Source organism: Stereum hirsutum (genome assembly GCF_000264905.1).
Source record: "Stereum hirsutum FP-91666 SS1 unplaced genomic scaffold STEHIscaffold_13, whole genome shotgun sequence".
Taxonomy (NCBI): Eukaryota; Fungi; Basidiomycota; class Agaricomycetes; order Russulales; family Stereaceae; genus Stereum; species Stereum hirsutum.
In genome coordinates this window covers 1,005,245-1,031,765 of record NW_006763143.1, presented here as the reverse complement: position 1 = coordinate 1,031,765, position 26,521 = coordinate 1,005,245, and the positions used below count along the sequence as shown (strand labels likewise).

Here is a 26,521-nt window from a genome sequence, read left to right as displayed (position 1 = left end):
GCGACACCGGATAGCTTCGGCGCCTTCACTCTCGTCTCTCACCTTCTCCTACCCTCTGATTGTCACCGCCGGATGGGTCGTGTCCAAACAGTATCGACGTCGCGGATATATGCTGATGTCAATGGACGGTTAGGCCCCTCGTGGCACGAATATGGTCCGTGATCATTCACTCACTTTTTGTGCGCCACTGCTTATCTTGCTTTTTTCCTCTTGCTTTATTAGACAACCTGCAGGTCCAGTGGGGGTCGCAAGATCATTATGAGATTGTACGGAAAGTTGGGAGGGGAAAATACTCTGAAGTGCGTCGCCAGAGGTCCGCGGTCTTCTTTCCATATATTCACCAGCGCGCATGGACCAGGTGTTCGAAGGCGTGAACATCGTCAGCGACGAAAAGTGCATCATCAAGGTCTTGAAGCCTGTCAAGAAGAAGAAGATCAAGAGGGAGATCAAAATCTTGCAAAATCTCGCCGGTGGCCCCAATATCGTTGCCCTACTTGACGTAGTCCGCGACCCTTCGTCCAAGATACCCAGTCTCATCACCGAATACGTCCACAACGTCGACTTCAAGGTCCTTTATCCTAGATTCAATGATCTCGATGTGAGGTTTTACATGCTAGAGTTGTTGAAGGTGAGCCACTCCGATAAGTCGTCGTCTTGTGGCGATGTCATCTCACGTTGGCTGGGAAGGCGTTGGACTATTGCCATTCCAAAGGAATCATGCATCGCGATGTCAAGCCTCACAATGTCATGATTGATCACGACCACCGCAAGGTTAGCCATTTTATTCCATTTATATCGGAAACTCTTTCCTGAGGTGTATCGCTTTGTAGTTGCGGTTGATCGACTGGGGTTTGGCCGAGTTCTACCATCCCAAGACACAATACAATGTCCGCGTGGCTTCGCGGTACTTCAAAGGGCCCGAATTGCTAGTTGATTTCCAGCAATACGACTACAGCTTGGACATGTGGAGCTACGGGTGTATGTTCGCGTCGATGGTTCGTCTTTATTTGTGTCTTTGGAGCCTAGCAGCTCAGTCTCATGGCCGTATGTTAGATCTTCCGGAAAGAGCCGTTCTTCCATGGTCACGACAACTATGATCAACTCGTCAAAATAACCAAGGTCCTGGGGACTGATGAGCTTTATGAGTACTTAGAGAAGTACGACATTGAGCTCGACGCCCAGTATGATGAGATCCTTGGCAGGTTCGTGCATCCGATTGGCCCGTTGGCACTCGACAGTTACTCACAGCGCAGCAGGTATCCTCGGAAACCCTGGACACGGTTCATTACCTCTGAGAATCAGAGATACATCTCGAACGAAGCTATCGATTTCCTTGACAAGCTCCTGCGATACGACCACCAACAGAGACTGACAGCACGGGAAGCTCAAGGACACGCATACTTTGGTTAGTCTCTTTTCTCTACCGGGGTTTCTCATGAATATGTGAATGCTCAGATCTTCCCCAGATCCTGTACGCAACTCGGCGATGGCGGATGGCGAGAGCGAGGGTTCTGTCGCATAACGGACCAGGCCTGTTTGTGTGTAATATGTACTTTCGTCGTTTTGTTTGTTGGAATACAGTTGTCCGTCGGCAGTTTTTTTTAATCGCAATAACCTGTGAGAGTATCTACTTGTGCACCCGTTCGCTACTGAAAACGTGTTTCGTGCATGTCTAGGTGAGTTAAAGCCCCCGTCTACACGCCATTCCTTGACTATTATTCGCGAGATCCAGATGGTGCTCCCACTTTGTTATGAGCTCCGAGCAGCTCGAAGGCCTGAGGTTTCGCTCGCCCCGTAAGTCCATACGATTTATTTTTTCATGGTCACCAAAGGATACCACGGTCATCTTGAAATGACTCTGCATGGTTTGCGTGAGCACTTGAGCGTCCGAAATTGCAGAGCACGCGGTCAAGAAGCACGTGAGCATGGGCATCTGCATCACCATGATTTATTTCCTCAAGCATCAGCCTGCCCGATGCTTGCACTTTGTACCAGTGAGCCCAAGGATACTGTCGGGGTGCGGCCACGCTTCGTTATCAGGGCTGAAAAATATCTTCAAATTCTACTATTTATGCCTCCTTCACCTTTGGGCGTCATCGTCTCGAGCAACGCCATCCCATACGGCCCTCGTTGGAGCACATGCTCGATGAGCTACCTGCAGCGTGATACCATCTCTTATACCCCTTCAAGTGCTCTATCTCAGGACGGGCCTGGACATGCACCCTTGAGTATGCTTGCACTTCCATCAACGCTGCTCCTTTGGTGGTACAGCGAACATGAGCTGAGCTTCGCGACGCATGGTTCTTCCGGGGAAACAGCAAGATAACATCGAATTTGGGTTGCTTCAGTAGGTTTCTCTGTCCTCGACCGCATGTAGACGTCCACGGAGGTTGTCCGTGCTCATGTGCATGTGTAGTTCAGGAAAGTATATGTATGCTGCTCGTCTCTGAGATGATGCCCAGAGAGCTCTCCGCCTTTCTTAGCCTCCTCGCTGCTTCACGACTGCCACAATGTTCAGTGCTCAGTTCGTTCTTGGCGCGTCTCTCCTGACTGGCGCTATCCTTACCCAGGCCTTCGACGGCTCGCGGTATGATAATGTACGTCCTCTTCCTCTCTATTCAATCAAAGAGTTCGAGTTGAGATCGCATTATAAAGGTTGCTGTGTGAGCGTCATTTTCTACTTGCTACCACAAAATGCTTATTCTTTTCGTTGAAGTTACTGGGGTCAGAATTCTCACGGTGAGTGTCTAGATAAATGCTCTAAAAGATCAATCGACTTATCGTGTGGACAGGTGCGGCGGATGCCGCGGACACTGCTGGTGAGCTATATTGAGACCTTGTCTCTCAGCACTCAAGTTCAAGTTCACGCGACCTGTTCAGACTATCAGAAGACTCTGTCCTACTACTGCGAGGTAAGCTTCTAGTCGTCTTCCAACATAAGCTTAATCTGACGATGACGGTCGTCTTCTCAGGACGATGCAATCGATGTAATCCCCATCGCGTTCGTCTATACGTTTTTCTCCACCGGTGGCCTTCCTGCTATCAACTTGGCCAATGTGAGCCCTTTGTCCCATGAGTTACACCTTCGAGCTCGGTTGATCCGTTTCCGCTTTTCATAGACATGCAACCCTACAGACAACTCCACTTTCAGCGGCACCAATTTAGCGGATTGCTCTGCCCTAGCTTCCGACATCGAGACTTGTCAAGCCAAGGGCAAAATCCTCACGATCAGCCTCGGTGGGGCGGGCGGGAGTGTAGGGTTCACCGATGATTCCGAGGCGGAGACATTTGCGGACACTATCTGGAACCTTTTCTTGGGTGGTTCGTCGGACACGAGGCCTTTTGGCTCTGCTGTCCTTGATGGGTGAGTAATCAGTGGATGAGTTGGAGGGCTATGTACTGACATGCAGGCGGTTTGTCTAGAGTGGACTTGGACGTTGAGAGCGGTGGAAGCACTGGTGAGCTGACAGCCATATCCTCAGAAAGTTAGGGCCCTGTGACCGACTATGATTCTCTCTTCAGGCTATGCTGCTTTCGTCACGCGTATTCGGTCGTATACTGACAGCGCAAGCAAGACGTGAGGATTCATACGACTATTACTGTACTTGATTTCATGCTGATATACTGGTTTAGTTACTATATCACTGCAGCCCCCCAATGCGTGAGTACCAAACCTCTCATATGTATCGGACAGACGGTGACAGATATATACCAATAGGTTTACCCCGACAGCGCCTTGGGCGGTGTACTGAATGCTGTTGGCTTCGATGCTGTCTATGTTCAATTCTGTGAGTCTATGAAGTTTCATAGTTGTCTCAGCGGGAACTGACCCTCTCCTTGCCCAGACGTGCGTATGAAAAATCTTGAATACAACGTTCCTCAGTCTAATCCGTCTTTGTCGCCTTTAGAATAACCAGTGCGGACTTCAGGTTAGCCTTTACACGGCTCTTCAGTCAAAATCGTTCGTACTGATGCCACCGCCACATAAATAGAACTTTGGCACTGCTTCCGATTGGGACTTCGGCCTTTGGGATAACTGGGCCAGGACCGTCAGCCCGAACCCAGGTATGCCTTTGTCGATTATAATACGCTCACTAGCCATAGTACTCACTACAACATACAGACGTTAAGATCTACATTGGTGCCCCCGCTTCGAGCACGGCGGCGGGTGGCGGATACCAGGACATCAGCACCCTTAGTAGCATTGCCGTTCAGATGAGGAATAGCTACCCCTCTTTCGGTGGCGTGATGTTGTGGGATGCTTCGCAGGCTTATCGTATGTGCAATTTCTCGAAAGTCCAATTGAAGGGAATAAATCATCTCATGTTATGATGCCATCTAGCTAACGACCGCTACGACCTCGCAATCAAGAACGCGCTTGTGGCTGCTGGTGGGACTGGGTTCACATACCCCGCTTGCTCTGCTGCTGCGTTCTCTTCGGGAACATCATACTCTGGTGGCTCTCAAGTCTCGTACGGCGGGTAAGTTGTCAATCTGATCGACAAATGTTACCACAAGCTCACCATGAGACTGTTATGAAGATACATCTGGGAGGCGAAATGGTATGCCACCGCTACTCCCGCCAACGACCCCAACAGCGACTGGAGTGCAAGTAAGTCAAGGCTCTTTTGGAATCAAAAAAAAATGTTCTCATCCGTCTATTGTGCGCTAGTCTCTGCATGTGGTGGCGGTAGTGTCTCGGCCACCACGACTTCGAAGGCTACCCTTACCACTACGACCACGGCCCCAACGGGTACGACGACGACGACGACGTCAGCCGCTGCCACAACAACCTCTGCCTCCTCTGGCACCTGCGCCGGAATCTCCGCATGGAGCAGCAGTGTCGCCTATGTCGGTGGATCGCAAGTAACTTACAAGTACGTTTCTTTCCGTCCCTTCCATTACTATCTCTCGGCACCTACTGACCTTTCTTGTCCTGTGCCGCATTGACTTTCTACACTTTAGTGGCGACGTTTGGACCGCTTCCTATTGGACAGAAGCTGACACGCCGGGAGGCTCAGCTGGCGTCTGGGTCGACGGTGGGGCATGCACAACGGCGGGTACTCTCAAGTCTGCCGTCTCTGGCACACCCGTCGCGTCGGCGTCGAGCGCTGCGTCTTCGACCGCAAGCGTGAAGGCTAGTGCGTCGACTTTCAGCGCATCGAAGGCCAGCGCCTCCTCAGCTGTCTCGGCGAAGGCTGAGAGCACGCCCAAGGCTAGGAACTTGAACTCGCGCTTCTTCCGTCTCTGATCCTCCGGGTTCAGTGACCGGGGAACTTCATGCATTTATAAATTATCTATCTTATTGGTCTTTCTCGCTATCGCTGCATCATGATACGTTCGCATCTTTTTGGACTAGGGTGTGGGGTGGTAGGGTGGTGTCGTGGTTTGGGATAGAAGCGGGTCTGTAGGTGACGAATCTAGTGACGAATTGTACGTTTCGCTTGGAACGATTATACTTATCTGTGCAGTGATCCTATTGACGTCACGTCAGAGGGCGAAACTAAATCTGGTGGTTCGGTCAAAACTCCAGAGTCAACGGATCACATGTAACGCACTGTGAAACTTGAATTTACGGTGTATGATCATCCTGCTCATCGCGAAGACCTCTTGATCACCTCTGGAGGCCCAGAAATGGTAGTATTTTCCGGTTCGTCTACTACGTTGGCAGAGCGCCAGTCTGAGGATTCAGAAGCTTGAGTTAGATGAACGTCCCCCGCCTCAATATGGCTGACGGCTGAAACACCTCCGCATTAATCGCAGCCTACCAAGAATAAACCTTCTGTCAAATCAAATGGAAACTAGGTGGCGCACGTACAGCCTTTTTTCCTGCACCTGCTTGATATTTACAGACCACAAATCGGGCAATCCAGTGGTTGAGTCGGCTCAGGTAAGATCTGTCTGGAGCATGACAGATGGCGTGGTCCATCAGGTTACATATAAAGCTTTGAAGAACTACAGCTCGTGATCGTTCCTCTGTCCAAGCGTTTTGAATGTCATCGTGTTGTTGTCAGTAACTTTATTTAAACGCGTTCTCCAAAAGTACAACAGGACTCTTTTTCGTGCCTAGAGCGATACTATCGGGGCGCACAATCCAAGATGAAGCGAAGTAAGAAGATGGGGGTCATGACCGACCGAGAACTCGAAAACAGCAGTCGGTCCAGGGTCAGCTGTATTTCTGGTATTTATACCCTACAATGTGACGATCGCCTGACTAGAATCATAGCCGTCTAGTCCGTCTTTGGCCAATCCTGGAATTTCTTATTCATAGGACACCGGAAGCTGTCACTCCGAAGCCTGAAGCCTGAAGTTTGAAGTGGGCTGGAGTACGCAAGGGTTTCCGTTCATAGCAGCATGCAGTAAAATTGTTTTCCACTAGTCGCATGGGGAAACATGCATGCATCATATTACAAAGAAGAAGGAAGAAGAAAAAAACGAACGAACGCTATTCATACATACATACACGTTCTTCTGTCCTCAAACTTTCAGTGTCCAGCGCCTCAGCCCTCAGCATTCGCGGGCCGAGCGAACGCGTAAGTACATTGATACTCCTTCCTATTACTGCTGGTCTCCGAACGTCACGATCCTTCCGAAAGTACTTCCAGTACCCCAGATGCCACGTCTGAGACAAGCGAGCTGGACGATTTGACTGTGGTCGACGAAGAGGTTCGCGTGTGCGCCTTGGTTTTGAATGTGATACGCGAATACTGCAAAGAGACAACATCAGGAAGCCCGTTGCGAACCCGAACCCATGAAAGGTGAGAATATAGAGATGCCAAGGTTAGAAGATTCGTTCATGGTGAGAATGAATGTATAGAAAGAACGTACCTTCAGGATCCGCCGCCTCAAACCTATGAATAGAGAACACGGGAATACGGAAGTTCGGGTGTTCATGGCGGGAAAGATAGGTAAGAGGTAATCAGCCGCGAGTAAGAATATTACAAAGGAGGAGCTAAAAGAAGAGTTGGCGAAAATGTGAACATGATTTACGCACATTATCTTGTCCCTGGGAAGAGAAGATGTTATAGCAGAGATAACGTCGGTACGCCAGGATTTGACGTTCTCTGTGATGCCTTCGCTCTCAATCATGATCATCTAGACGATTAAGACGCAAGGCAGGTGGAGCAAAAGTCAGCGTTCACTTCGCACGAGAACTCGGAGTCTTCTCAAGCTAAGGTTAAAAATGTAAAGAACGTACATAGGCACCTGCTTGTAGGAAAGTGTTGGCGCGGTCGATGAGCCACTTTGGGTCTCTGGTTCCCGCTGCCTCCAGTTCCTCTACGGATGCGTCGCCACCCGCACCCCATCTTTCCGTGGTATAGACAAAGTGATATAAATAAAACGTCAGTTATGGGCATTCATGAGAGTTACTTGGCAACTGCGGGAGTGGCGAAACGGATACCGATACTCACTGGATACCGACTTCAGGCTTAGGCTTGAGACCATGAGCTGCGACCATCTGGACGAGTTCGGCCCAGTCTTCTGTTGGGATGGAGAGGAAACCAGAGGAGATTTCGAGTACGTCGAACCCTACGTCCTTGCATTTCCTAAGATATTTCGAGACGAGGTCCTTGTTCCCTCCTGAACTCGCCAAGACGCGCTCGATATAGCCGCCGGTGCTACAATAGCAATCTGTGACGTGGAACGACGAGGTTCGGGAGATGCAAGTGAAACGAGCCGGAATAGAGCGGTGCAAATATATCGGGTCAGAATGTAAATATGAAACGAGCAAAAATAGGAAATAGACTACCCACCGTGCTTGTGAGCTGTGTCAATCAACGCTCGGAGTCTGTCCTCTGGCAACAGCGAAAAGCTACCGCCCGCCCACTTGACGCCATCGACATATTCACCATAATCGGAAAGGAGTTCGTCGAGGTAGGTCTTCGTTACAGGGTAGTAGTACGGCCCCCTGATCTCAGTCAAGCCCTTCGTCCGGTTGGGCTTTTGGGCAAGGGTGTTTGCAGGAAGGAACGGAAATGCGGTTGGAGAGCCGTACGGAGAAGCCTCCAGCCTTCGAGCTGAAGTCGAGAGTGGTCGGGCTGCAGAAGACAGGGGGCGTATCGATGTGCGCGAGAGGGAGGGTAATTTAGAGAACATATTGTGTATCGTGAGAGCCCGTGCGAGTTGGGAACAGGGGCTATATTGGCCTTCGCAGTGGGCTATGAATTCATAGCTGATGTAGTGTTGATGTCACGATGGAGTACAAATTGGGGCAGAAGCTGAGACACAACGACATCCTAGTCGAGCACTGGAACTATAACCACAACCATCTCCCGAGATAGATGGATATGATTGGGATAGGACCGTAAGCTGTAAGTAGCGGCGACGAGATGCGACGAGGCCTCGTCTGAAAGCCGCGTTTGGGCCACTAAAGATGGATTCGCGTACAGTCCTCCAAAAATATAGCAAGCCAAGGACCGAGTGGGATCCGCGATGTATTGAGCATTACGGAAAAAGCTCGAGAGTAGTGCTGCAGACAGGATTAGAACGGAAAGAGATGATGTGATGGAAGCAGGCTATCCAAGCGAGCTCCTTGATTCCCAAGGAGGGCGCAGGTCCTGAAATAGATCGGATCAGCCATAGCACTTACGAGTGGCGCCGTCGTGGACGATGCACGGAAATATATGGATATAAACCTATTTTCGAGACCGTCGAGGACGACGGCGAGACGAGAGCGAGTGCTGGCCAGCCTGGAGAGACGGGCCTGGCTACCGCAACCAATAATACGCGGCGGTCGGCGCCCGCTAAGAATAGCGATGCCAAGCCAAGCAATTCATGTTCCAATCCGAGCACCGGCTCCGCAGCGCCTGCGTTTGCCTCCGCCACCCTCGCTTGCTCTTGCGTGGCCTCTGCTTTCTTCGCTCTCTGTGCCGCTCTCGTGTCCTCTCGCGGTCTCTGTGCTATGACAATGGCTGCCGTGTTGCCCGCACTGGTGTCTGGGAAAGCTGTGTCTGGCTGAGGGTCCGAGGAGACGACTGCGCCTCCAAAAATAGTTGGGATGGGCTTGGCATCTGGCCAAAAATACCAAACCTGAGTGCTGCCCTCCTTGGCCAGTCCTCATCTGCACATCACCTCTTCTTCCCCATTGGCGCGACAGTTGTGCATACCTCAGCGCCAAGACCCAAGCGCATAGCTATCAATATAAATCTGTGCTGTCATGTCTTGCTTTTCCTCCTCTTCCCTTTTGCCCATCATCCTTCACCACAATGACCTCCGTCGACTACTCGCCCCAGCCGGACTACCGTTCTCGCTCGTCCCATTCTACGCCACCCGCCCCTCCCAAGGGCCTTCTCTCTGCCACCTGGCAGGTCCTTGAGCAGGTTCGTACCAAGCCCTTCCTTACCACTACTAGAGTATCTGATAGCCGTTCCAGCCACCACCACCCACTCTGCGTGAGATCCTGAGCGCATACCGCACGCGCGGAGACGGAGACAGAGAGATGCTGATGGCCATGCTTAACGCAAAGAGCGCCGAGGACCAGGTGGGCTTCGTCATGCTTCTTCTACGGCGTTCCCTTTCAGTTAACACAACCGCCGTCTCTTCTCCACCACAGAGAATCTCCTCAATCGCTGCCCTCCATCGTACCATGCTCGACTATTACCAAGTCGTGCCCGACTCTCCGAGACAACAGAGCAGGAATGCTCCCTACCTCGAGGACTCTCATCCGCACCCCAACACGCTCCCGCCCCTTCAGCCCTTCCCACCGCCGTCATCCGCTCACTCCTCGCCTCGGATGCGGAGAGAAGCGCCAGAGTCGTCTACCTCCGCCGCTCGCCCAAGCAAGCGATCTCGCACCTCTCACTCGCCTCCGTCTGGGCACCGATCAACTGCAAGCAACCCTTCCCCTGCCCCCTCTCCGCGATCGCTCCATTCCCCTTCTTACTCCTCCACCCGCAGTGATTCCGCCGACCACTCGCCTCGCTCACAGGGCGCAATGGCAATCGACTCGCTCCTCTCTGCACACTCCTCCCGCGAGGAGCTCTCCAGTTCGTCGACTTCGTCCAAGCGCTCCGCCCCACACATGAACGGCGTCCCCGAGTACACTTCAGCCATCCGCGGAGGCCCGAGTCAGCCTTCTTCTAGTTCTGTCGCAGCTGTTTCCGGATAAAACTTCATGGTTGTTCTTGCTTGGGCGTTCCTTCTGTTTCATGTTGTGTTACTACTTACCTTATGACCCGCCTGCAATATGTTGTACTCCGTCATCGCAATCCGCATTCACGTTCCCACGTCTTCTCAGTCGCAATTTTAGTTCTCTTTATTCGTCTGGCGCTTGCCTCCTTGTAAGACTCGTATTTAACGCCTGCGGCCACAAACCCGACTCGCACTGACCGATAATGAATGTGATGCATTCTTGACCGCGTGCCGCACCATAATATGTCAGACGCCCGAGCTCAGCCCTCCAGCGTTTCAGCGATGCTCATCTTACCATCAGGTACCGTAAGTATGTTGAATGACCCGCGCTTACTTGCTCAGTTCTGCATAAGACGGCGCTGGTCCTTGACGCTCGTTCGATTTGAACCGCTATAACGATAGCATGGCACTGCCAGTGATTGATATTTTACAGATGTCCTAATTCGTCCTCCATGAATAAAGCCACCCGTCACGGATCGAAAAGAATGTGGGGTGGCCACTGGCAGGTGTGTGGACGTGTGCAGGTGTGCACCAGCGCAGAGTGTTTTCAGTGCCGAGGTGCATTTGGTCGGGACTCGGATGGGATTTTTTTTTTAATTTGGTGCCTCTGATCAACCGACCGTGCACGCCGCTGAGATTCAGATGCAAGTTATGCGCCTGCCTGCGGATTTATGTGCAAAGCCATCATGCGTCACGATAATCACGACCTATCGCATGAAGTCAGTCTTACATATTCGACTATGCGGAATAGAAAATCTATCCAGAAGATCCCTCAATACCTCAAGAGTCAGACGGCCTCAAGGCCAAGAGATCCTTCCACAACTTGAGCTCATGATCACTGAGGGGGCCGGCTCGTCGTGCGAGTCTTCGGGCTTCGGGAAGATTCATACGGTGTTCAGATTGTTATCGTCGACGTACAAACGAAACAATTGAGGGCGTGGCAGGCACCGTCGGTGGTGAAGTTGGAGCGATGCAGGCTTCAGAGGTGCGTTAGCCCCGCCTTGGCGCGATATGGACTATACAAGCGGTAGTGATCTTGATATCAAGGCGTTGAGTTGGACCGACCTCGGCAGGGATATGTCTCGGTAAATGATTGTCGAGAGATATGGACCAGGTTGGTGATGACAGTCGCCATCGCTGCCTGTTCTTGCGCTGCGGCATCTTGACGGTGCTCATCGACATCGTTCGAGACGCACAGGTGATGTCAGATGTGGCCCTGGATGAACTTGGTAGTGCCACTGTGGCGCTAATTTCTAAATCTATCACATTTTGATGTCCTCGCGATCCCGTGATTTGTGCACATCAGATTCCCACGATACGTTTAGGGGGATGTCGCGCTTTGTCGCGTCGAACATTGCATTGTGAACCTTCCCAGCGAAGGATACTTTTTCAGTACGGTCTACGCCATTGAAGATACTACGGATAGGCCGAGAAGTGCGTTTCCATATACTTTTCAACAACACCGTATTGACACTTTCAAAACAGCTTTATCACCCAAATTCGTCGCATTGCAGTATCACTAAGAGGATTCGTATCGAGACTCAGACCATTCATCAAACATGCCATCCACCTGTAGCGAAGACGAATTCGATGCTCTTCCCGACCTTTTCGGCAATATTGACTGGGACAGTGCGAACATAGCAGGACTCGAATCCGTACCTCCCGTTCCTCCCCAGTCCAGCCCTCCGATGCCATCCTCATCCCAACCTACTGTCCAGCCCACGAGAACATTCAGCTCTACTACCATTATATCAGACGCCGACCATAACACGGATTCGCACCACATTTCTGACGTTGATATGAACTGTGGGGATCCTGATGCTGGCTCTGTCCTTGAGACACCTGGAGGAGACGAGGAGGGGGTGGGAGAGGGTGGGAGGGCTGCTACGCCTTCGAGCTCATACTCTTATTCGTTTGACTCCATCGACGATGACTTCTTGAAGGAGGTGGACGCTTTTGAAGCTGGATTCAGAGCTGAACGAGTGGTAGAGCATGAAGGTACGTGCATTTAGCAGGAGACGAGAGAATGGCTTTATGATCAACGCGTAGAGCTGAACCTTGCTGCTACTGTAATTACAGCAGGAGCATCAAGTACAAGAATTGACGCAGTTGATGGTTCTGCTCCACCAGCGGCTGGGTCAAGCTTGAGTTCATCGAGACCGTCAAGCTTTGTGGATCGCTTCGCGCCGAGAACACCACCACAGGGTGCGTTAAACCTTTGTTTCTTCCTGAAGCAACAAAGTACTCAAGAAATGTCGTTTGCTCAGGAGACCAGAGACTTGTCTCTTCTCGATTCTTCCACGGTATGCTTATTACTTCAATACGTAGGTCGCACTGGAATTCACTCGTCTTGTTTTGATTCATGATCCTAAGCTAGCCCTCCGAGTCCCGGTCCTCGTCTTCCTGGCGCGAAGACACGAAGTACGTGTCCACCCAATCTTCTCTCACCTACACATTGTTTCAATGCCTGAAGTCTAACATAGCAATCTTATGACATCTCAGCATCGGCCTCTTCGCCTAAGAAAGACTCATCCGTACCACTGGACCGCCCAAACGACCTGGGGCGAGAAGAAGCCACCCAGACCGTCGCAAGCACCCATGAACACCAGCCAGAGCGCCGATATCGTAAACGTGCCCGGACATCAGATGCACATTCTTCCAGTCCACAGTCTTCGTTACCTATGAAACGCAGTAAGGGTAAAGAGAAAGAGATGCCGCTGTCACAAGGGTCACAAGGCAGGATACGGTCGTTATTGCAAGGGTTCGAGGATAATATGACTTGTCCGATGTCAGTCCTTTTTTTGCGGATATACCTCTTCGTATTCGTGGGTTCGGGGCTGATGGCCCGTCGATGTCTCGGACAGTTGTTTTGATCTCTTGTGCGTGCTTGCGTATCTCGTGCTTGCCGACGCTAGTGGAGCTCCATACTGACAATGTTGGGATTCGCCACAGCTCCGTGCCACATCTAGGTAATCCTTGTGGCCACTCATTCTGTGGGCTCTGTGGGATGGGCTGGATCAAGGAAAACGTAGGTATTCGATCATCATCTCTGCACCTCGGTCGCTGATACCGTGTTTCTTTCTACAAAGCGTACATGCCCGATGTGCAGGGCGAAACTGAACAAGCAGGTCCCCATGATCCCGAACATCTCGCTCGACAACACTATCGAGAGACACATCAACGCGCTCGCCGCGAGTGGAGATCGAGACTGGCTAGAAGGAGGAGAGAAGATGGTAGAGTGGAATGAGCGTCGAGAGTGAGCTAGTTCCCCCGCCTACCACTACAAATCAATTGCAGTTACCCGCAGCTGATATGTCCCATATCCAAATATGGGCATACTTAGGAACTGGAAGACGGAAAAGGCAGCATTGGAGAAAGCCCCATCTCGGCATAAGGCTAGGAAACCTGCCTCGAACTCTGCTAGTCGGTCGGGATCAAGGACGAACACACCCGCTCCCGCTGTTGCTCCTGGCCCTCAGGCGCGGCATTTGGAGGCTGACGACTCATTCATCGTTCCCGATGATTATGAAGAACATGATGAGGATTACGAAGGCAGTGACGAAGATCATGACCATGGCGGGGGCGACACGGAAGATGACTCTCAAGGTGGAGTCGTGAATGTGGGATCACGGTATCGGGTCGGTCGCGGGCGAGGGGGAGGTCATGGTCGGAGTAGGGGACGCAGGCATAATAGTAGTGGCGGAAGTCGTGGAGGCAACGGACAAAGAGCTCGGGGTGGAAGAGGTGGCGGACGAGGATATCGACGGTGAAGACTCGGTGAAGATGCTGACTTATGTGGGCCACACACGCCACACTTCCGGAGAGCGAAAGATCACGGACTTTCGTGATTTGAATTGCATTCGTCCTTGTTCTCAACCCTCTTGCAACACGGATTCCTAGGCTCATATCTCTTGATCAGTGCGATCTATGAAAGTGTAACGGCACTCTTGGTCCCGCCAGACCTCACGCAAAGCGCATTCAGAGCGGGCGCAAGCTGCGTGCGTCTGATGACGCGAGTTGTCCAGAGCGGGAGCGTTCTCACTACGTACTCCATTGAGCGCCTTTCCCTGATCCTGAATACGGCTTCACGGAGTGGAACAATCTAGAACTGGTTATCGTCCGGAAGAGCACGTACTCCTGCAGGTTGTCTTGCGCCTGTGATCAAGGCGTTTGCCAGCCCTCTGAGTACTCGTCCTCGTCTTCAGACACTCTCGTCCCGCCTCAGACTCCACCCTCACTCTATCAATTCCCCCTTCCCCCTTCACCTCGTCTCGTCTGCAGCTAAGCTCTTGGGATCTTTCGTCTATCTAACCATGGGACAAGCACCGAGCCTTTCCTTCTCGCCCGCTCTTGGTTCCCATTGCGATGTCGCCATCTCACCAAACGCATCACACAAGCAGAGCAGCGTCGAGCTGCTTCTCAATGCGCGCTTGAAAACCGAAGAGGCCGAGCAGCTGCAGCGGGATGGGGTGAGGATTCAGGCGTGGACCGATGCGCCCATCGAAGGGCGGGCGTCTGGGGAGTGGGCAGCCTATACCTTCGAGCAGCGCGGTTCTCAACAGGAGACCGTGTCTTCGAATGTGGCATCTGGCGATGACCGCGTCGCAGAATTGTCTTTGGTGGACATCCGAGATGTGGAGACCGATCCCCGTGTTCCTTCGGATATGGTCGGTTTGCAGCTGAAGCTCAAGTTACGCCCGATGGAGGATGGTCAGCGCGATATTCGCTTTTCGATTACCTACAGGCTTGAGCATCCGGGTGGGGACTGTACGTGGCTTGGAGCGCCGGGGCACGACGTCGTGTGTGTGTTGAGGAGGGAGAATCCATGGGTGGAGATCTTCCCGGCGTGGGAAGAAGAGGACTCAGTGGAGGAGGATGTGCAAGTACTGGAGCATCGCAGTTCCAGCTCTTCTGAGGGAGTCGAGGATGTCTATGTCGGACAAATCACTCATGAAGGAGGCTGGGGATGCTGGGCTATCAGCGACGAAAGGTGCGTTTCATGCAGACTGAATGTTATCCGACTCCATATGTTAACCGGTTTGGATGACCTTAGTGTCAAGTATCATTGTCAAGGACAGGTCTCTGGAGCAAACATCTTGATACTCGTTCCTCGCCTCAGTCACACGACCTTCGCTCTTCATGAACCCATTGCGCTCTGGACATCCTCTCCCGAATCCTCGTTTACTCTTTCGCCGACTGGTCGCCTCTCCTGCACACACGCAATACCGTTCTACATCTCGACCGCCAGCAGCGATGTTTTCGCTCGCTGTCTTTCCTCGTCTCTCTCGACCCTCCACCTTCGCTCGCTCGAAGTCCCTGACGAGCGAGTATTTGCTCTCGTTTCGACCTCCAATCAAGCACCCTCCCGCGTCTTCTTTGTGTCTTTGCACACGGAAACGCGCATGGTCGACTTCTCATTGGATGGCCTTATTGACAACGAGTCTGCGGGAGGACACGTCCTTTACACCTCTTCATCCAAGAAATTCTTGCACTTCGCAGCCACCGCAAGCCAGACCGTCAGGGTCAATGTTGGACCGTCGGGCGGAGAGTGCCTCCTCAGCCCCGTACATGTCTGCGATTCGGAATCATCTGCGTCTTGGGGTATATCCCTGCTTGCACGTCATATCGCTCTGCCAGCTCCCAAGCCGGCGCAGCCAACTTTGGACTCCCAGCCCGAGATAGCCGAAGAGGACAAGCAGGAGGTGGAGCGAGAGGAATGGGAACCGGAGACAGAGTCAGTTCTCGTGTCTAAGGCAAAGGATGAACCTGTTCACGACCCAGAGAGCGACAAATCCGACAGCGAACCCTTCGACTCCGAATCAGAGCATCCTCCTCTGGACTATCATTCGCAGACATCCAACTCTGCCCCCGCGTCCGAGCATGGTGAACCCCACACCCATCACAGCGAAGAGACCTTGAAGGGGCCGACTCCTCCGCCTCTGCAACATATCGCCCTTCTGTTCATGCGTATGCTTGTATTTTGCAGAATTCTTGTTCTGGGGCGGATTCTGCATGTCGTGTCGGTTCCTCCCCCGCAGGCGCAATCGGGTATCGTCCATGAGCCAGATGCAAATGTCGTGAACGAGGAGACTTCGCTCTTGACTGAGTCGAAGTCGACTGATCCCATTGGATATGGTTCGGTTGGGGAGAAGCTGGAGGAGAGCCCTGCGATCAGTGCGGAGGAGGTAGAACATCCCCAGGATGGCATCCAGACCTCGGACGAGACGAAGCTCGTTGTCGAATCATCTACTCCAGCTCCCGATATTTCTCGCGGTCCAGAGTTGGAGCCCGAGACGAAGTATGGGCTTCCCGTGGTCATCGGTGAAGAGGAACAGACGGTCCTAGCAGACGCGGCGGTGCCACCGGTGGCCCACGCATCTCTCTCTTTCCTTGTATCTCAAGGCGCGATTTCTCTCATATTCTTGTCTCGAGCTAACACTGCTGGTGATCACCTATCTGGAAAGGAGTCGAGCGGTGGCGCGAAGACGTATGAGGTTGAGTTGTTCGCTGGGGAAGCTCGTGAGAGATTGGATCTGGTGGCCGAGCAGCTGGAGGATTCGGAGGGGGCATTGTTGTTAGTGGTTCCTGGTGGTGTGAGCAGTGATGGTACACTGGAGGTCTTCGTAAGGGAGGTAGTGGAATGAGGGTTTCAGGTCGGTGGGCTTCTTGGATACGAGGTGTAATGGTGCTGGTCTCACCTTACCCGTTGGGCCACAAGGGCTGTCTGCATCTCCCTGACGTCTTCCTCTTCTCTCCAGTTTCACGATACTTCTGCGTTTTCTCTGATTGCGCCAGTGTTTGTTTGTTGTTTTGTTAGTTTTGTTGTAGGATGGATGCTCCTTACTGTTGTTTGTTGGTTTGATACTTTTTTACGGACGGTTACGACCGTCGATCGCCTTTGTGCGTTAGACATGACTCTATTACTTATCGACAAAATCCTAAAAACATATGTTCACATGTATATCTGTACGACTTGGTTTTATGATGCGGATAGTACTTGGTTCTAACGAGAGTGTGAATGAGAGGAAGAAAGACGCGATACTTACTCTGATTGCTGAGTGACACCCCCTTTCACTAACGATACCGGTGACCAACGAACCGAGACGCTCCACTCCCTAACCCATGCCACGTCCCGTTCAATCCAGAATCGAGCGGGTCTCGAACTCAGCGTTCCTCGGCATCTCATCCACAACCATGATCTTCGCCCTCTCGTCTATGAGTAACCGCCTGATCCACTCGGTGTTGGGCTTCATGTTACCCTCCGCGGGCGCAAACGCCCCTCGCATCGTGAACCCACCTCTCTGCCACGTCACAGTGTAGGTCATCATCCTACGGCCCTGCAAACATACACGATCGTCAGTTTCCCCAATTCGAAGACAGGATGGTCAATGAAGTGTGGAAGTGAGTTGACTTACTTCAACGATCTCCTCGCTCCCATCCTCACAGACCGTGCCCAATCTCCAGCTGTAATTTCTGTTGACCCACACCTGGTCGCCCTTCTTGAACGTATAGTGCCACTTTTCGTTGAGACTCGTGGGGTGGTAGGTCGGGAGAACAGGGGGACTGAGGTTGAACGAAGCGGTGGAGGCGGCGAATTGGGCGGTCGAGTGTGCGTTCGAGTGGGAGAGGTAAGGGGAGAAGGAAGAGGATGAGAATGCGGGCTTGGAGGTTGCCGAGTTGGAGGGAGGAGGTGATTTGACGCGGACGGTCGAGCTGGATGAGTAGGATTTGAGAGAGGAGTTCGAAGACCTGGAGGAAGGGACGACGGTGGTGGAGGGCGCAAGAGAGAAAACGGTGGAGTGAGAGATGTAGGAGGAGGGAGATTTGATGGACGAGTTTGTGGTGGACGCGAGGGTTTTGGACGAGACGGCAGACCCAAGAGAGGAAGAGGAATCTTTAGAGCGGAGGAAGTTTGGCATTGCGGTGTGGCTTAGAGTGGTCGACGATGCTTGCTCGAGAGGTTGTTTGAAGTCCGTCGGAGAGAAGCTGGTTGCAGACAGTGAGCTGTCGAGCGAGCTCTTATAAGCTTTAGAGTGCCCTTTGTATCCAATGAAAGGACATTGACACATCATTGGCACCCAAAGCGTTGCCACTCGCGATAGCGTGCCATGAATGTAGATCGAGGAAGGCAAACCAGAATCGAGGACACAAAGCAGTGGGAGAACTAATTATAGCAGCAGGGTTGGACTGAGATGCCCTACCAGGCAATGCTCCCAGGCCTTGAGGATCGGTGCTGAGTGCTGCGCGTGCCCTGTTGGCGAAAGGAAACAACGAGAAGTGGCTCAAAGGCTTGACACAAAGCTGGTTCCTTACCTTGTATGGAATGAGAACCGTGGCACATTGATGGCTGAAAGCGGAGAGCAGTACCATGCAGCGATTGAGTCCCTGATCTCAGCCGGGAAAGTTGTCACGACAGCAGGTTGAGCAGGTCCGCCGCTCTAGGTGAAACAGAACAACGTCTTGGACGAGAACAATCATCTTATGAAGAGATGATGGCCAAAACGCGGTGGTCGTCTCGAAAGGTGTAGTTGCTCAATCGGTCACGATTTATGACAGAAACTGGTGAATTTTAATTCCTGAGAACAAGCAACAAGCTCTGGCAACATCTATCCCTGGCGCTGTGTCAAACATGAGTATGCTATTTCAGCTCTGAGAGCTAGTCCAACGCACCTGCTTATGTCTTGGATTCACTGAGCAAATAACGTACACCCTCCCCTTCCTGAGGACAATATGACAACTATCGCAAAGTTTCTTGACGGATGACCGGACTTTCATGCCTCGGGCGAAAACGAGTGATGATGAGGGGGTTGAAGGGTGGTGGTGTGGGTGGGAGCAGGCGTTCAATTGGAGGGCCGTTTGTGGTGCTCGTAGACGGGTGAGCAAGGGCCTGCTCGAGGTCAGCATTGCGCGAAGCATTTTGGACTTTTGACCGTTTGAAGGTGAGTGCCTGCGACTGCTTGTGAGGAGTTGGGGAGAACGAAACTTGAACGGACGTCGTCGGGTTATGCCGAGATGACCGTAATCATTCGCTGCAGGTCGTCCCCCGCATTACACTCGACGACGCTCAAGGCCATCCGCTTCCCTATCTATTCATTTGCCTCGGCAATGCTCACCTAGTACATCTTCGTCTTATCTGCCTTGCCCTTCCTTATTATCTATCAGATCTTCAGGGGTTCGTTCTAGTCGTCTCGAAAGTACTCTTGGAGGACCTCAGTTCAGACTGCATCCCCCTCTTCCAAGCTAGTATCGACATGACAAGAGCCCATGAAGACTCGAGAGCTACCCCTCATCTAGGTGGTGTAACCGCCATCCTGGTCTTTGCGTTCACCCTTGTGGCTTTCGTGGCCGAGAGCGAGCTGACGGGAGTACGTACCCCGACACCTCGTGCTTTAGGCATGCCACTCATCTCCGCTCTCTTGACAGTACGTTCAAAGCAGCCTCGGATTTCGTGTGAGTTTTTCCAAGTTCTCGAAGTCTGTTTCCTGTGTCTAATCAAACTCAGCAACCTTTTCTGTTGTTGTGAGCTTCCCTGTCGCGTGTTGTATCACAAAGGCTACTCAGCTAAGAATACCCTCAACGCAGCTTCGTCGCCCATTCATCATTCAGCATAATATTCCCTCTGCATCTACTCTATCTTGTTGTATGGACGGGCCACTCTCATAGACGGCTCTTGAACGGACTGAGGATCGCAATCACGAAGCACTTGGAGCCTCCCAGCCGAAGAAGTGGTACACCTCTATCACGAACTCCTTTTCCTACCTTCAAATTCGTCCGACTGGTCTTCCTTATGACCTTGGGAGTCACCATTCCTGCTCTCATGTGGTTTGCGGCAGTATCGATGGCACCGTTAGTCCTCTGCTCTTCGTGTACTTGATATTGTGGCCCATGTCTGACTTCGCTCCATTTATCAGGGTGGCCGATGTGACTGCCATCTGGAATACAAACGCATTCTTCGCCTACCTCATCACTGTCCACCTCTTCAAACTCCCCTGGGAGTTCCGCAAACTCGCCGCAGTCCTGCTTGCTACAATTGGTGTCCTCGCCGTCGTTTACGGTGGCATACAGGATTCTACCGAAATGGCACCTGAAGCAGGAAACCCCAGCTCACCAAGCACGACTAGTGCCTATACATGGCCACTCATGGGCGATCTGCTGACCTTGGTCGCTTCAGTCGGCTACGGTCTCTATCAAGTCCTCTACAAGCGTCACGCCGCACTCCCGTCTGACCCAGAGTTTGAGCCCGAACCAAGCGTTGGTGGTGGTGGTAGGGGAGTCTATGCACATCCTTCCAGGGCCAGCGCCACATCTCGGGACACGTTGTTCACGGTTGATGGAGTAGAAGAGGAAGGGGAGGGGGATGACGACTTAGATAGCCCGGAGGTTCACCACGATGCTGTTTACCCACCGCCATTTGGGTTCCATGCGAACTTCTTGACGTCGGCGATTGGGATCGTGACATTCTCGGTCTTGTGGATATTCATACCCATACTTCATTTTATGGGAGCGGAACCATTCAGGTTTCCGAATACGTTACATATCGCGTTGTCAGTCTTGGGCATAGGCATCACAGGCGTCGCTTTTAATTCTGGATTTATGGTACGTTTCCCTCTGCCAGTTCCGCTCACTCCGGAGCCACAGCTACTGGGTCTTGATGCTGACCCATGATGTATCGATAGATCCTGCTAGGAGTATGGGGGCCCATCATCACATCCGTCGGGAATCTGCTCACGATCGTACTCGTCTACGCGTGGGACATCCTCATTGGCGGTGCGGCGGATCTCATTACGACCTGGAGTTTGTTGGGGGCTGGGGGCATCGTCGTGGCATTCGGGATCCTCGCCTACGATATGTGGCGAACTGCGTAGATGTTGAGACACGACACGAATACACCGTATAATCTTGTGTCCAGTCATAATTGTCCTCGGGCGGTTATCGCATACTTACCGAGTAATACTTATAACTTATAACACAGTAAGCCGGGCGCAGTATTTCGACCATCCCACCGAAGCTTCTACTTGGTACACTGGCCATAAATTGCCCTGGATAATACGGTCGTTGCTTTGATCGACCTAAGTATATGTCCGTCATAAAGAGCATAGTGGCATATTCTTTGTCGACTCACGATCATATCTGATACATGTTGTGAATGGGATGGACGGACAACACTGGGGCACAAGTTCTCTACATTCCGAAGACAAAGAAAGTCGGATCAAGAAATTCGAAGATAAGTATTGTGGGTTGTCGGGGTCCTCGTGCCCACGTGCGCAGGCATCAACGTGACTCAAGTCGCGTCGGCGCGTCATTTGCCAACAGAGCGCGTCGACTCTGTCTTGACCTCCATCCTATCGTCTCGAGGCTCTCCTTTAGCAGTCATGCCAGCAGAACGTGCAGGGGTCAGTAACTCATTCACTCTTTGGAATCTCAACTTACAGTTTGACTATAGTACACGGTCACTATGTTTGTCGTGGATGTGTCTCCACACATGGGTGCCACTCGCAGCATCGAACTGCCGGACGGTGTCACCCTCGAGATCACTCACCTGGAATGGGCCCTTCAGTTCGTGATGATGAAGGTGGAGGAGATGGTACGATGTTTTTTTGGCAGGCTCTGGCACGACTCTTACACTCTTTATGCAGATATTCAATGGCAGGAAAACGGATCAATGTGGCGTAATTCTCTTCGGCACGGATGGTATGTCGACGTATCTTTCTGCAGGAATTCATTGACCGAACATTTGCCCAAGGAACGCGAAATGCCCTGAACGATAAACGGGGTGACTACGAAAACGTTACTGAGTATATTCCTGTTGGCCAACCGAACGGAGTCACCATGGCAAAGCTCGCTGCTCTGCAGCCTTCTGAGACCACAGGGGATCGTATGTAGTAATCACCTTTTGTTCCTCGACTGATCCAATCTAACGACATACATTTTCAACAGCTATCGACGGCCTTATTGTGGCCATCGAAGCTCAAAGCGTTTACCTTGCTAGCAAGAAAACATGGACACGCAAGATGGTCCTTTTAACTAACGGGGAAGGTCCGATTGAAATACAAGATTGGGAAGACATTGCCAGCAAAGTGGACGACTTAGGCATTCATTTCAATATCATGTAGGTGGTCTTCCCAACGCATACGCCCTATGCTCAATATTATCCAGCGGAGTGGAATTTGATGACGAAGAATTCGAATACGAGCAAGAGGACAAGTCGGAGATGAAGGTTTGTGGCTATTTTACATCTCACATTCTTCGGGCTCACGAGGTCTTTTGCTTTCCATAGAGCGAGAATGAGAAGTTCTATCGGAAGTTTATGTCCAAGCTTCCAGATAACTGCTACATGGGCAACCTTGAATATGCTCTGCAAGAAATCACTCGACCAGAAGTGAAGCAGGTCAAATCTGCTCTCCTGGGCACTATTCTTCGTCTAGGGGATGTAGAGAATTACCCTCTCGACTCCCTCGAAATCTCTGTCAAGGCCAGTAAATGCACCGCACTAGCCCGACCAAAGTCATGGAAACGCTTCGGCCTAAGAAAGGAGGAAGAGGAAGAGGACGACGGGACGCCCCCACCACCACCACAGCCTGATGACGATGAGGACAAAGTCTGGGTTGAACTCCAGATGCGAACTGAGTATGTTCTCCCAAAGGACCCAGAAGACGAAGAAGAAGAGGACAAAGACGCAATGGATGTCGACAAGGACGATGACGAGCAGAAGACTACACAACCCCCAGTGGACCTCTCCCAGCGAATAGAGAAGGAGGAATTAGTGAGAGGGTTCAAGTACGGGAGTAGTTATGTGCCATGTCCCGACGGCCAATTTGAACGCCTAGAGACGAAGAGGGGAATTGAGATATGTGCTTTCTTCAAGTCTGTCGCGGTATAATCGATCTTTTCGTCGTTCTTGACTTCCCGCTGACTTTCCCATCCCCTCTTCCTTTTGTTATAGTTTCGTCCAGAACTCGCTATGGGCGAAGTTCAATATATCTGGGCAGATCCATCTTCTCCTAATCAACAGGTTGCGATGTCATCCATCATCCAAGCCATGCTGAGCGCCGACAAGCATGACCCAAAGAAGAAAGATAAATCGCATTATCCTTACTTTGCTATCGCCCGTTGGTGTAACAAGGACGGGTCAGACCCTAAGATGGGTGTCTTGCAACCGTGTCGATCTGAGAAGGTCGACTATTTCTTGTGGGTGCAGGTACGTCCAGAGAGCTTCGTCTCTATATAGTCTCCTCATATGTATGTATGGTTTTCGTAGATGCCTTTTGCAGATGATGTACGAAAATACAACTTCGCACCCCTCGAATACCTCACGAACAAGCGTGGCGATCGGGTTACAAAGCACCCGTACATCCCCACTGAAGATCAATTGGACGCGATGGATAACTTCGTAGATGCACTCGACTTGATGAATGCAGGAGAGAAGAATGAGGCAGGGTATGTATTCTTACTCGAGTCTAACCATATTCTTGACATAAGCTTGGGCCATCTAGCGAAAGGGAACCGTGGTTTGACCCGAGGCTATCGTATAACCCTGCTATACATCGCACGAAGCAAGCGTTATTCCATAGCGCAGTCGTTCCAGACCTTATGACACACCCTTTACCCCCACCTCACCCCGAACTCCTCAAATACTTCGAGACACCCCAACGTGTTCTTAAGAAGGCTGGGTCAGCCATCGAGGAATGCAAGACCGCGTTCAATGTGAAAGAAGGTTCGTTTCATCCCACGCTTTCCGCTCGGTTTCTCCAGGAGCCTTGGCTAATTGGAGCTACAGTTCCAAAAAGGGCCCCAAGGGCGCGCAAGGACGAACACGTTCACGCTCACGACGACGACGACGAACCCCTACTTCTCGATCAACCCCCGCGTCCATCCTCTAAATCGCAAACACAATCTCAATTTAGGGCCACACAAGACCAGTCAAGATCGCAGGCCGGGTCATCGAGGTTACAGTCACAGTCGCAGAGTAACGGCGGCATTCAGCGTCTACAGCTTGGCAAAAACGACCACGACAATGACGGTAGCATCACAGAACCAGAATCCGATGAGGATGCAGAGCTATTGCTCAATCGCAAGTCTGCAGCTCCAGTAGCACCATTGAACGTCAAGAATGGGAAGCCTGAGTCTGCCAGAAGTCCTAGAAGGAAGCTGCCCACACCTTCTCCAGAGGCTGACGATAGACTCGAGCCGGGTCGTATCGTCGGTACCACAGCACCTCTAAAAGACTTCAGAAAGAATATCTCCCGTGGAGACATGGTGAGCAAGGCCGTTGAGGATCTCGGCTGGGCTGTGCGTGAGATCGTGATGAAGCCTTTTGCGAAGCGAAGGTATAGCGAGATGATGGAGTGCTTGACGGAGTTGAGGGAAGTCTGCCTGCAGGAGGACGAGATCGAGGTCTGGAATAGGTGAGTTACTTTGATACCTGCACACAACTTGAGGAGCTGATGGACGATGACTCTTCCCTAGCTACTTGCAAGAACTCAAGGAAACATGCCTGGCTGATCCAGGTAACCCGCGCTTTTGGGAAGAACTGAGCTCGCATGGTCCAAAAATGAGCTTGATTGGGAACTCGGAGGCGAAGCGGCAGGGCGGTAAATCTGACGTGTCAGACGCTGCAGCAGAGACTGTAAGTTCTTCTTTGGTACGATGACCTGAAGAATCACCACTCACTCAGGATCTCAGTTCATCACGCAGTGATCCTTGTGCAGGCTCACAGCGTTTAGCATTGGGCCTCGCTCGCACAACTTTTTGTCGTTCCTCAAATACTCCAGATCTCGTCACGAGCACTCGTCACGAACACATGTCATTTGAACGATTTTTGTATCATAGCGGTTCTAGCACGATTTATACGTATGAATACATTGTAACTATCTGGATTCCATGATGCAAACGTACATTGACATCTAAATTAATCTGGGGTAACCGGTGGTCTACTCCTTCGCAGTCCCGTCTGGGTTGAAGAACGAGCTCAACCATTTAGCCTCTTTCTCCATCTCGTCCATAGTCCTTGGTTTCCTATCTTCGTCTGCATCAACCTTGAATCGTGCAGGCTTTTGCTCCGACGATGCCGATGTCAAGTCTTTAGGAAGACTACCCTCGGCTCGTTCGAGGGCAGGATACACATCATCGCTCCGTCCCTCGAAAGCATCACCTTCATACTTGCGAGGCAGCAGGTGAAAATGTACATGCGGTATCGTTTGACCTGCTGCTCTGCCATCCTGTGGTTCGATGGGCATCGGGTTGAGTTTGATAAGATCGTTGACGAGGACTGAACGACTAACCTGACATGCTACAGTAAGTCCATCAGCGTGGTATTCACGCTCGATTACGCGACCGACGCGTTGAACGGAGATCATCAACGATGTAAGTTCGGTCGGATTAAGGTCGGATAGTCGAGGCACCGGGCGTATTGGACAGACAAGAACATCTTATGAAAGACACACCTCCACATGTCAGCAAACGAGGTCGAACTTCCTCAATATAGAATGTTACTGACGGCCAGGGACTATGGGTTTTAGGTTCACAATGGCAAAGGACAAGGCCGTACGGTGAAAGACCTGTCGAGTGACTTCGATGGTCGAAAACAGGAGCGGGCTCATTCTGGAGGACCGTTCTTGAAGAACCTTGTGTCGAGCGTCTGTTCCATTACAAGCAACTTCAGCACGGGTAATTCCGGGGTGGCAAAATTCAAACTTACTCACGTTGGCTGCAGTGTGCCACCTTGTGTTTTTCGATACGATTATCGTTACACCTGATGTTCTTGTTTGTTCGGACTCACAGCAATCCACACGTTTCTTATGTAGTTGATTGCAGTATACGAAAATTGCAGTATTATATGATATTTGGTTTTAAAAAGCATAACATTTAGGGGTGGCGCCTGGCAATGTCCGACAAGAAGTCCTATCCTCAGCAGGACTCCTTGCGATTGTATCATCCATTGACCCCCTGACAACGCCTATTATCGTCTCAGACGGAAGCTGGTTTCATCGAAGGGCCCACTGGGAGATATACGCGTTGACTAACGGACGTGAAAATGGCATTGATGGGTCCTGAGCTTCGAAGGGCCACTCATGTCGTGACGTCCGGTTATATTTTTACGAGACGTAGTTTGGAAATGTCCCGCTCCCTCGTTTCCAACACTCTCATGGACGCTACCATAAACTCGTTCGGGTTGTTGAATCTTCTTAGGACCAGCCAATTTTATGTTCACTCCGCGGATCGATCACTTCACACGAGTTCGAGCAGCAACACTGCCAAGGAAAGACGATATAAGAACGCGGATGTTTACGTCCCGAACCAGCTACATATGGTGCAAACGGCTTAGTCATCACCACTTTTGTACAGCGGCCAATTTCGTCGGCGAAAGTCGAAATCCCCATTTATTGAAAGA

The 26,521-nt window shown here is 51.5% G+C and overlaps 10 protein-coding genes across 10 annotated transcripts; 7 read left to right on the top strand and 3 right to left on the bottom strand.

The window, feature by feature from the left end:
- Positions 1-28: 28 nt before the first annotated feature.
- STEHIDRAFT_101704 (Pkinase-domain-containing protein) lies at positions 29-1,607 on the top strand. Its single transcript, XM_007307506.1, has 8 exons — positions 29-154; positions 223-299; positions 359-628; positions 688-771; positions 831-995; positions 1,054-1,202; positions 1,257-1,405; positions 1,467-1,607. Exons 1-8 carry the CDS (start codon positions 73-75, stop codon positions 1,520-1,522), a joined length of 1,032 nt encoding a protein of 343 aa, XP_007307568.1. The 5' UTR covers positions 29-72; the 3' UTR covers positions 1,523-1,607.
- An 816-nt stretch (positions 1,608-2,423) lies between these two features.
- On the top strand, positions 2,424-5,469 carry STEHIDRAFT_123883 (glycoside hydrolase). Its single transcript, XM_007307505.1, has 18 exons — positions 2,424-2,597; positions 2,656-2,663; positions 2,717-2,739; positions 2,793-2,819; positions 2,881-2,912; positions 2,973-3,056; positions 3,120-3,364; positions 3,424-3,458; positions 3,523-3,577; positions 3,634-3,661; positions 3,719-3,792; positions 3,908-3,929; positions 3,993-4,065; positions 4,124-4,276; positions 4,343-4,481; positions 4,542-4,612; positions 4,673-4,877; positions 4,966-5,469. The coding sequence occupies exons 1-18, from the start codon at positions 2,511-2,513 to the stop codon at positions 5,249-5,251; spliced, it is 1,647 nt and encodes a 548-aa protein (XP_007307567.1). The 5' UTR covers positions 2,424-2,510; the 3' UTR covers positions 5,252-5,469.
- A 1,089-nt stretch (positions 5,470-6,558) lies between these two features.
- Positions 6,559-8,446, bottom strand: STEHIDRAFT_133375 (2R-phospho-3-sulfolactate synthase; the record flags this gene model as incomplete). The annotated part of the gene is made up of 7 exons (XM_007307504.1): positions 6,559-6,707; positions 6,829-6,851; positions 6,995-7,095; positions 7,199-7,307; positions 7,413-7,632; positions 7,755-8,018; positions 8,389-8,446. The coding sequence occupies 7 exons, from the start codon at positions 8,444-8,446 to the stop codon at positions 6,559-6,561; spliced, it is 924 nt and encodes a 307-aa protein (XP_007307566.1).
- Positions 8,447-9,206: 760 nt separating this feature from the next.
- Positions 9,207-10,108, top strand: STEHIDRAFT_160047 (uncharacterized protein; the record flags this gene model as incomplete). Its single annotated transcript, XM_007307503.1, has 2 exons — positions 9,207-9,320; positions 9,374-10,108. The coding sequence occupies 2 exons, from the start codon at positions 9,207-9,209 to the stop codon at positions 10,106-10,108; spliced, it is 849 nt and encodes a 282-aa protein (XP_007307565.1).
- Positions 10,109-11,690: 1,582 nt separating this feature from the next.
- On the top strand, positions 11,691-14,416 carry STEHIDRAFT_160046 (uncharacterized protein; the record flags this gene model as incomplete). Its single annotated transcript, XM_007307502.1, has 11 exons — positions 11,691-12,129; positions 12,211-12,336; positions 12,399-12,434; positions 12,505-12,552; positions 12,634-12,919; positions 12,996-13,010; positions 13,084-13,159; positions 13,221-13,387; positions 13,475-13,769; positions 14,066-14,129; positions 14,190-14,416. 11 exons carry the CDS (start codon positions 11,691-11,693, stop codon positions 14,414-14,416), a joined length of 1,779 nt encoding a protein of 592 aa, XP_007307564.1.
- STEHIDRAFT_123880 (uncharacterized protein) lies at positions 14,354-17,683 on the top strand. Its single transcript, XM_007307501.1, has 3 exons — positions 14,354-15,121; positions 15,185-17,468; positions 17,547-17,683. Exons 1-2 carry the CDS (start codon positions 14,445-14,447, stop codon positions 16,773-16,775), a joined length of 2,268 nt encoding a protein of 755 aa, XP_007307563.1. The 5' UTR covers positions 14,354-14,444; the 3' UTR covers positions 16,776-17,468; positions 17,547-17,683.
- A 1,091-nt stretch (positions 17,684-18,774) lies between these two features.
- STEHIDRAFT_62958 (uncharacterized protein) lies at positions 18,775-19,035 on the bottom strand (the record flags this gene model as incomplete). The annotated part of the gene is made up of 1 exon (XM_007307202.1): positions 18,775-19,035. One exon carries the CDS (start codon positions 19,033-19,035, stop codon positions 18,775-18,777), a length of 261 nt encoding a protein of 86 aa, XP_007307264.1.
- Positions 19,036-19,382: 347 nt separating this feature from the next.
- Positions 19,383-20,996, top strand: STEHIDRAFT_63538 (uncharacterized protein; the record flags this gene model as incomplete). Its single annotated transcript, XM_007307256.1, has 6 exons — positions 19,383-19,496; positions 19,555-19,604; positions 19,714-19,977; positions 20,043-20,447; positions 20,505-20,727; positions 20,808-20,996. 6 exons carry the CDS (start codon positions 19,383-19,385, stop codon positions 20,994-20,996), a joined length of 1,245 nt encoding a protein of 414 aa, XP_007307318.1.
- Positions 20,997-21,586: 590 nt separating this feature from the next.
- On the top strand, positions 21,587-24,781 carry STEHIDRAFT_63016 (SPOC domain-like protein; the record flags this gene model as incomplete). Its single annotated transcript, XM_007307209.1, is given in 12 exon segments — positions 21,587-21,722; positions 21,736-21,822; positions 21,875-22,006; positions 22,069-22,240; positions 22,288-22,348; positions 22,409-23,005; positions 23,075-23,347; positions 23,390-23,568; positions 23,625-23,845; positions 23,909-24,206; positions 24,276-24,536; positions 24,598-24,781. The coding sequence occupies 12 exon segments, from the start codon at positions 21,587-21,589 to the stop codon at positions 24,779-24,781; spliced, it is 2,601 nt and encodes an 866-aa protein (XP_007307271.1).
- A 280-nt stretch (positions 24,782-25,061) lies between these two features.
- Positions 25,062-25,730, bottom strand: STEHIDRAFT_62968 (HIT-like protein; the record flags this gene model as incomplete). Its single annotated transcript, XM_007307205.1, has 3 exons — positions 25,062-25,349; positions 25,413-25,558; positions 25,628-25,730. The coding sequence occupies 3 exons, from the start codon at positions 25,728-25,730 to the stop codon at positions 25,062-25,064; spliced, it is 537 nt and encodes a 178-aa protein (XP_007307267.1).
- Positions 25,731-26,521: the final 791 nt, after the last annotated feature.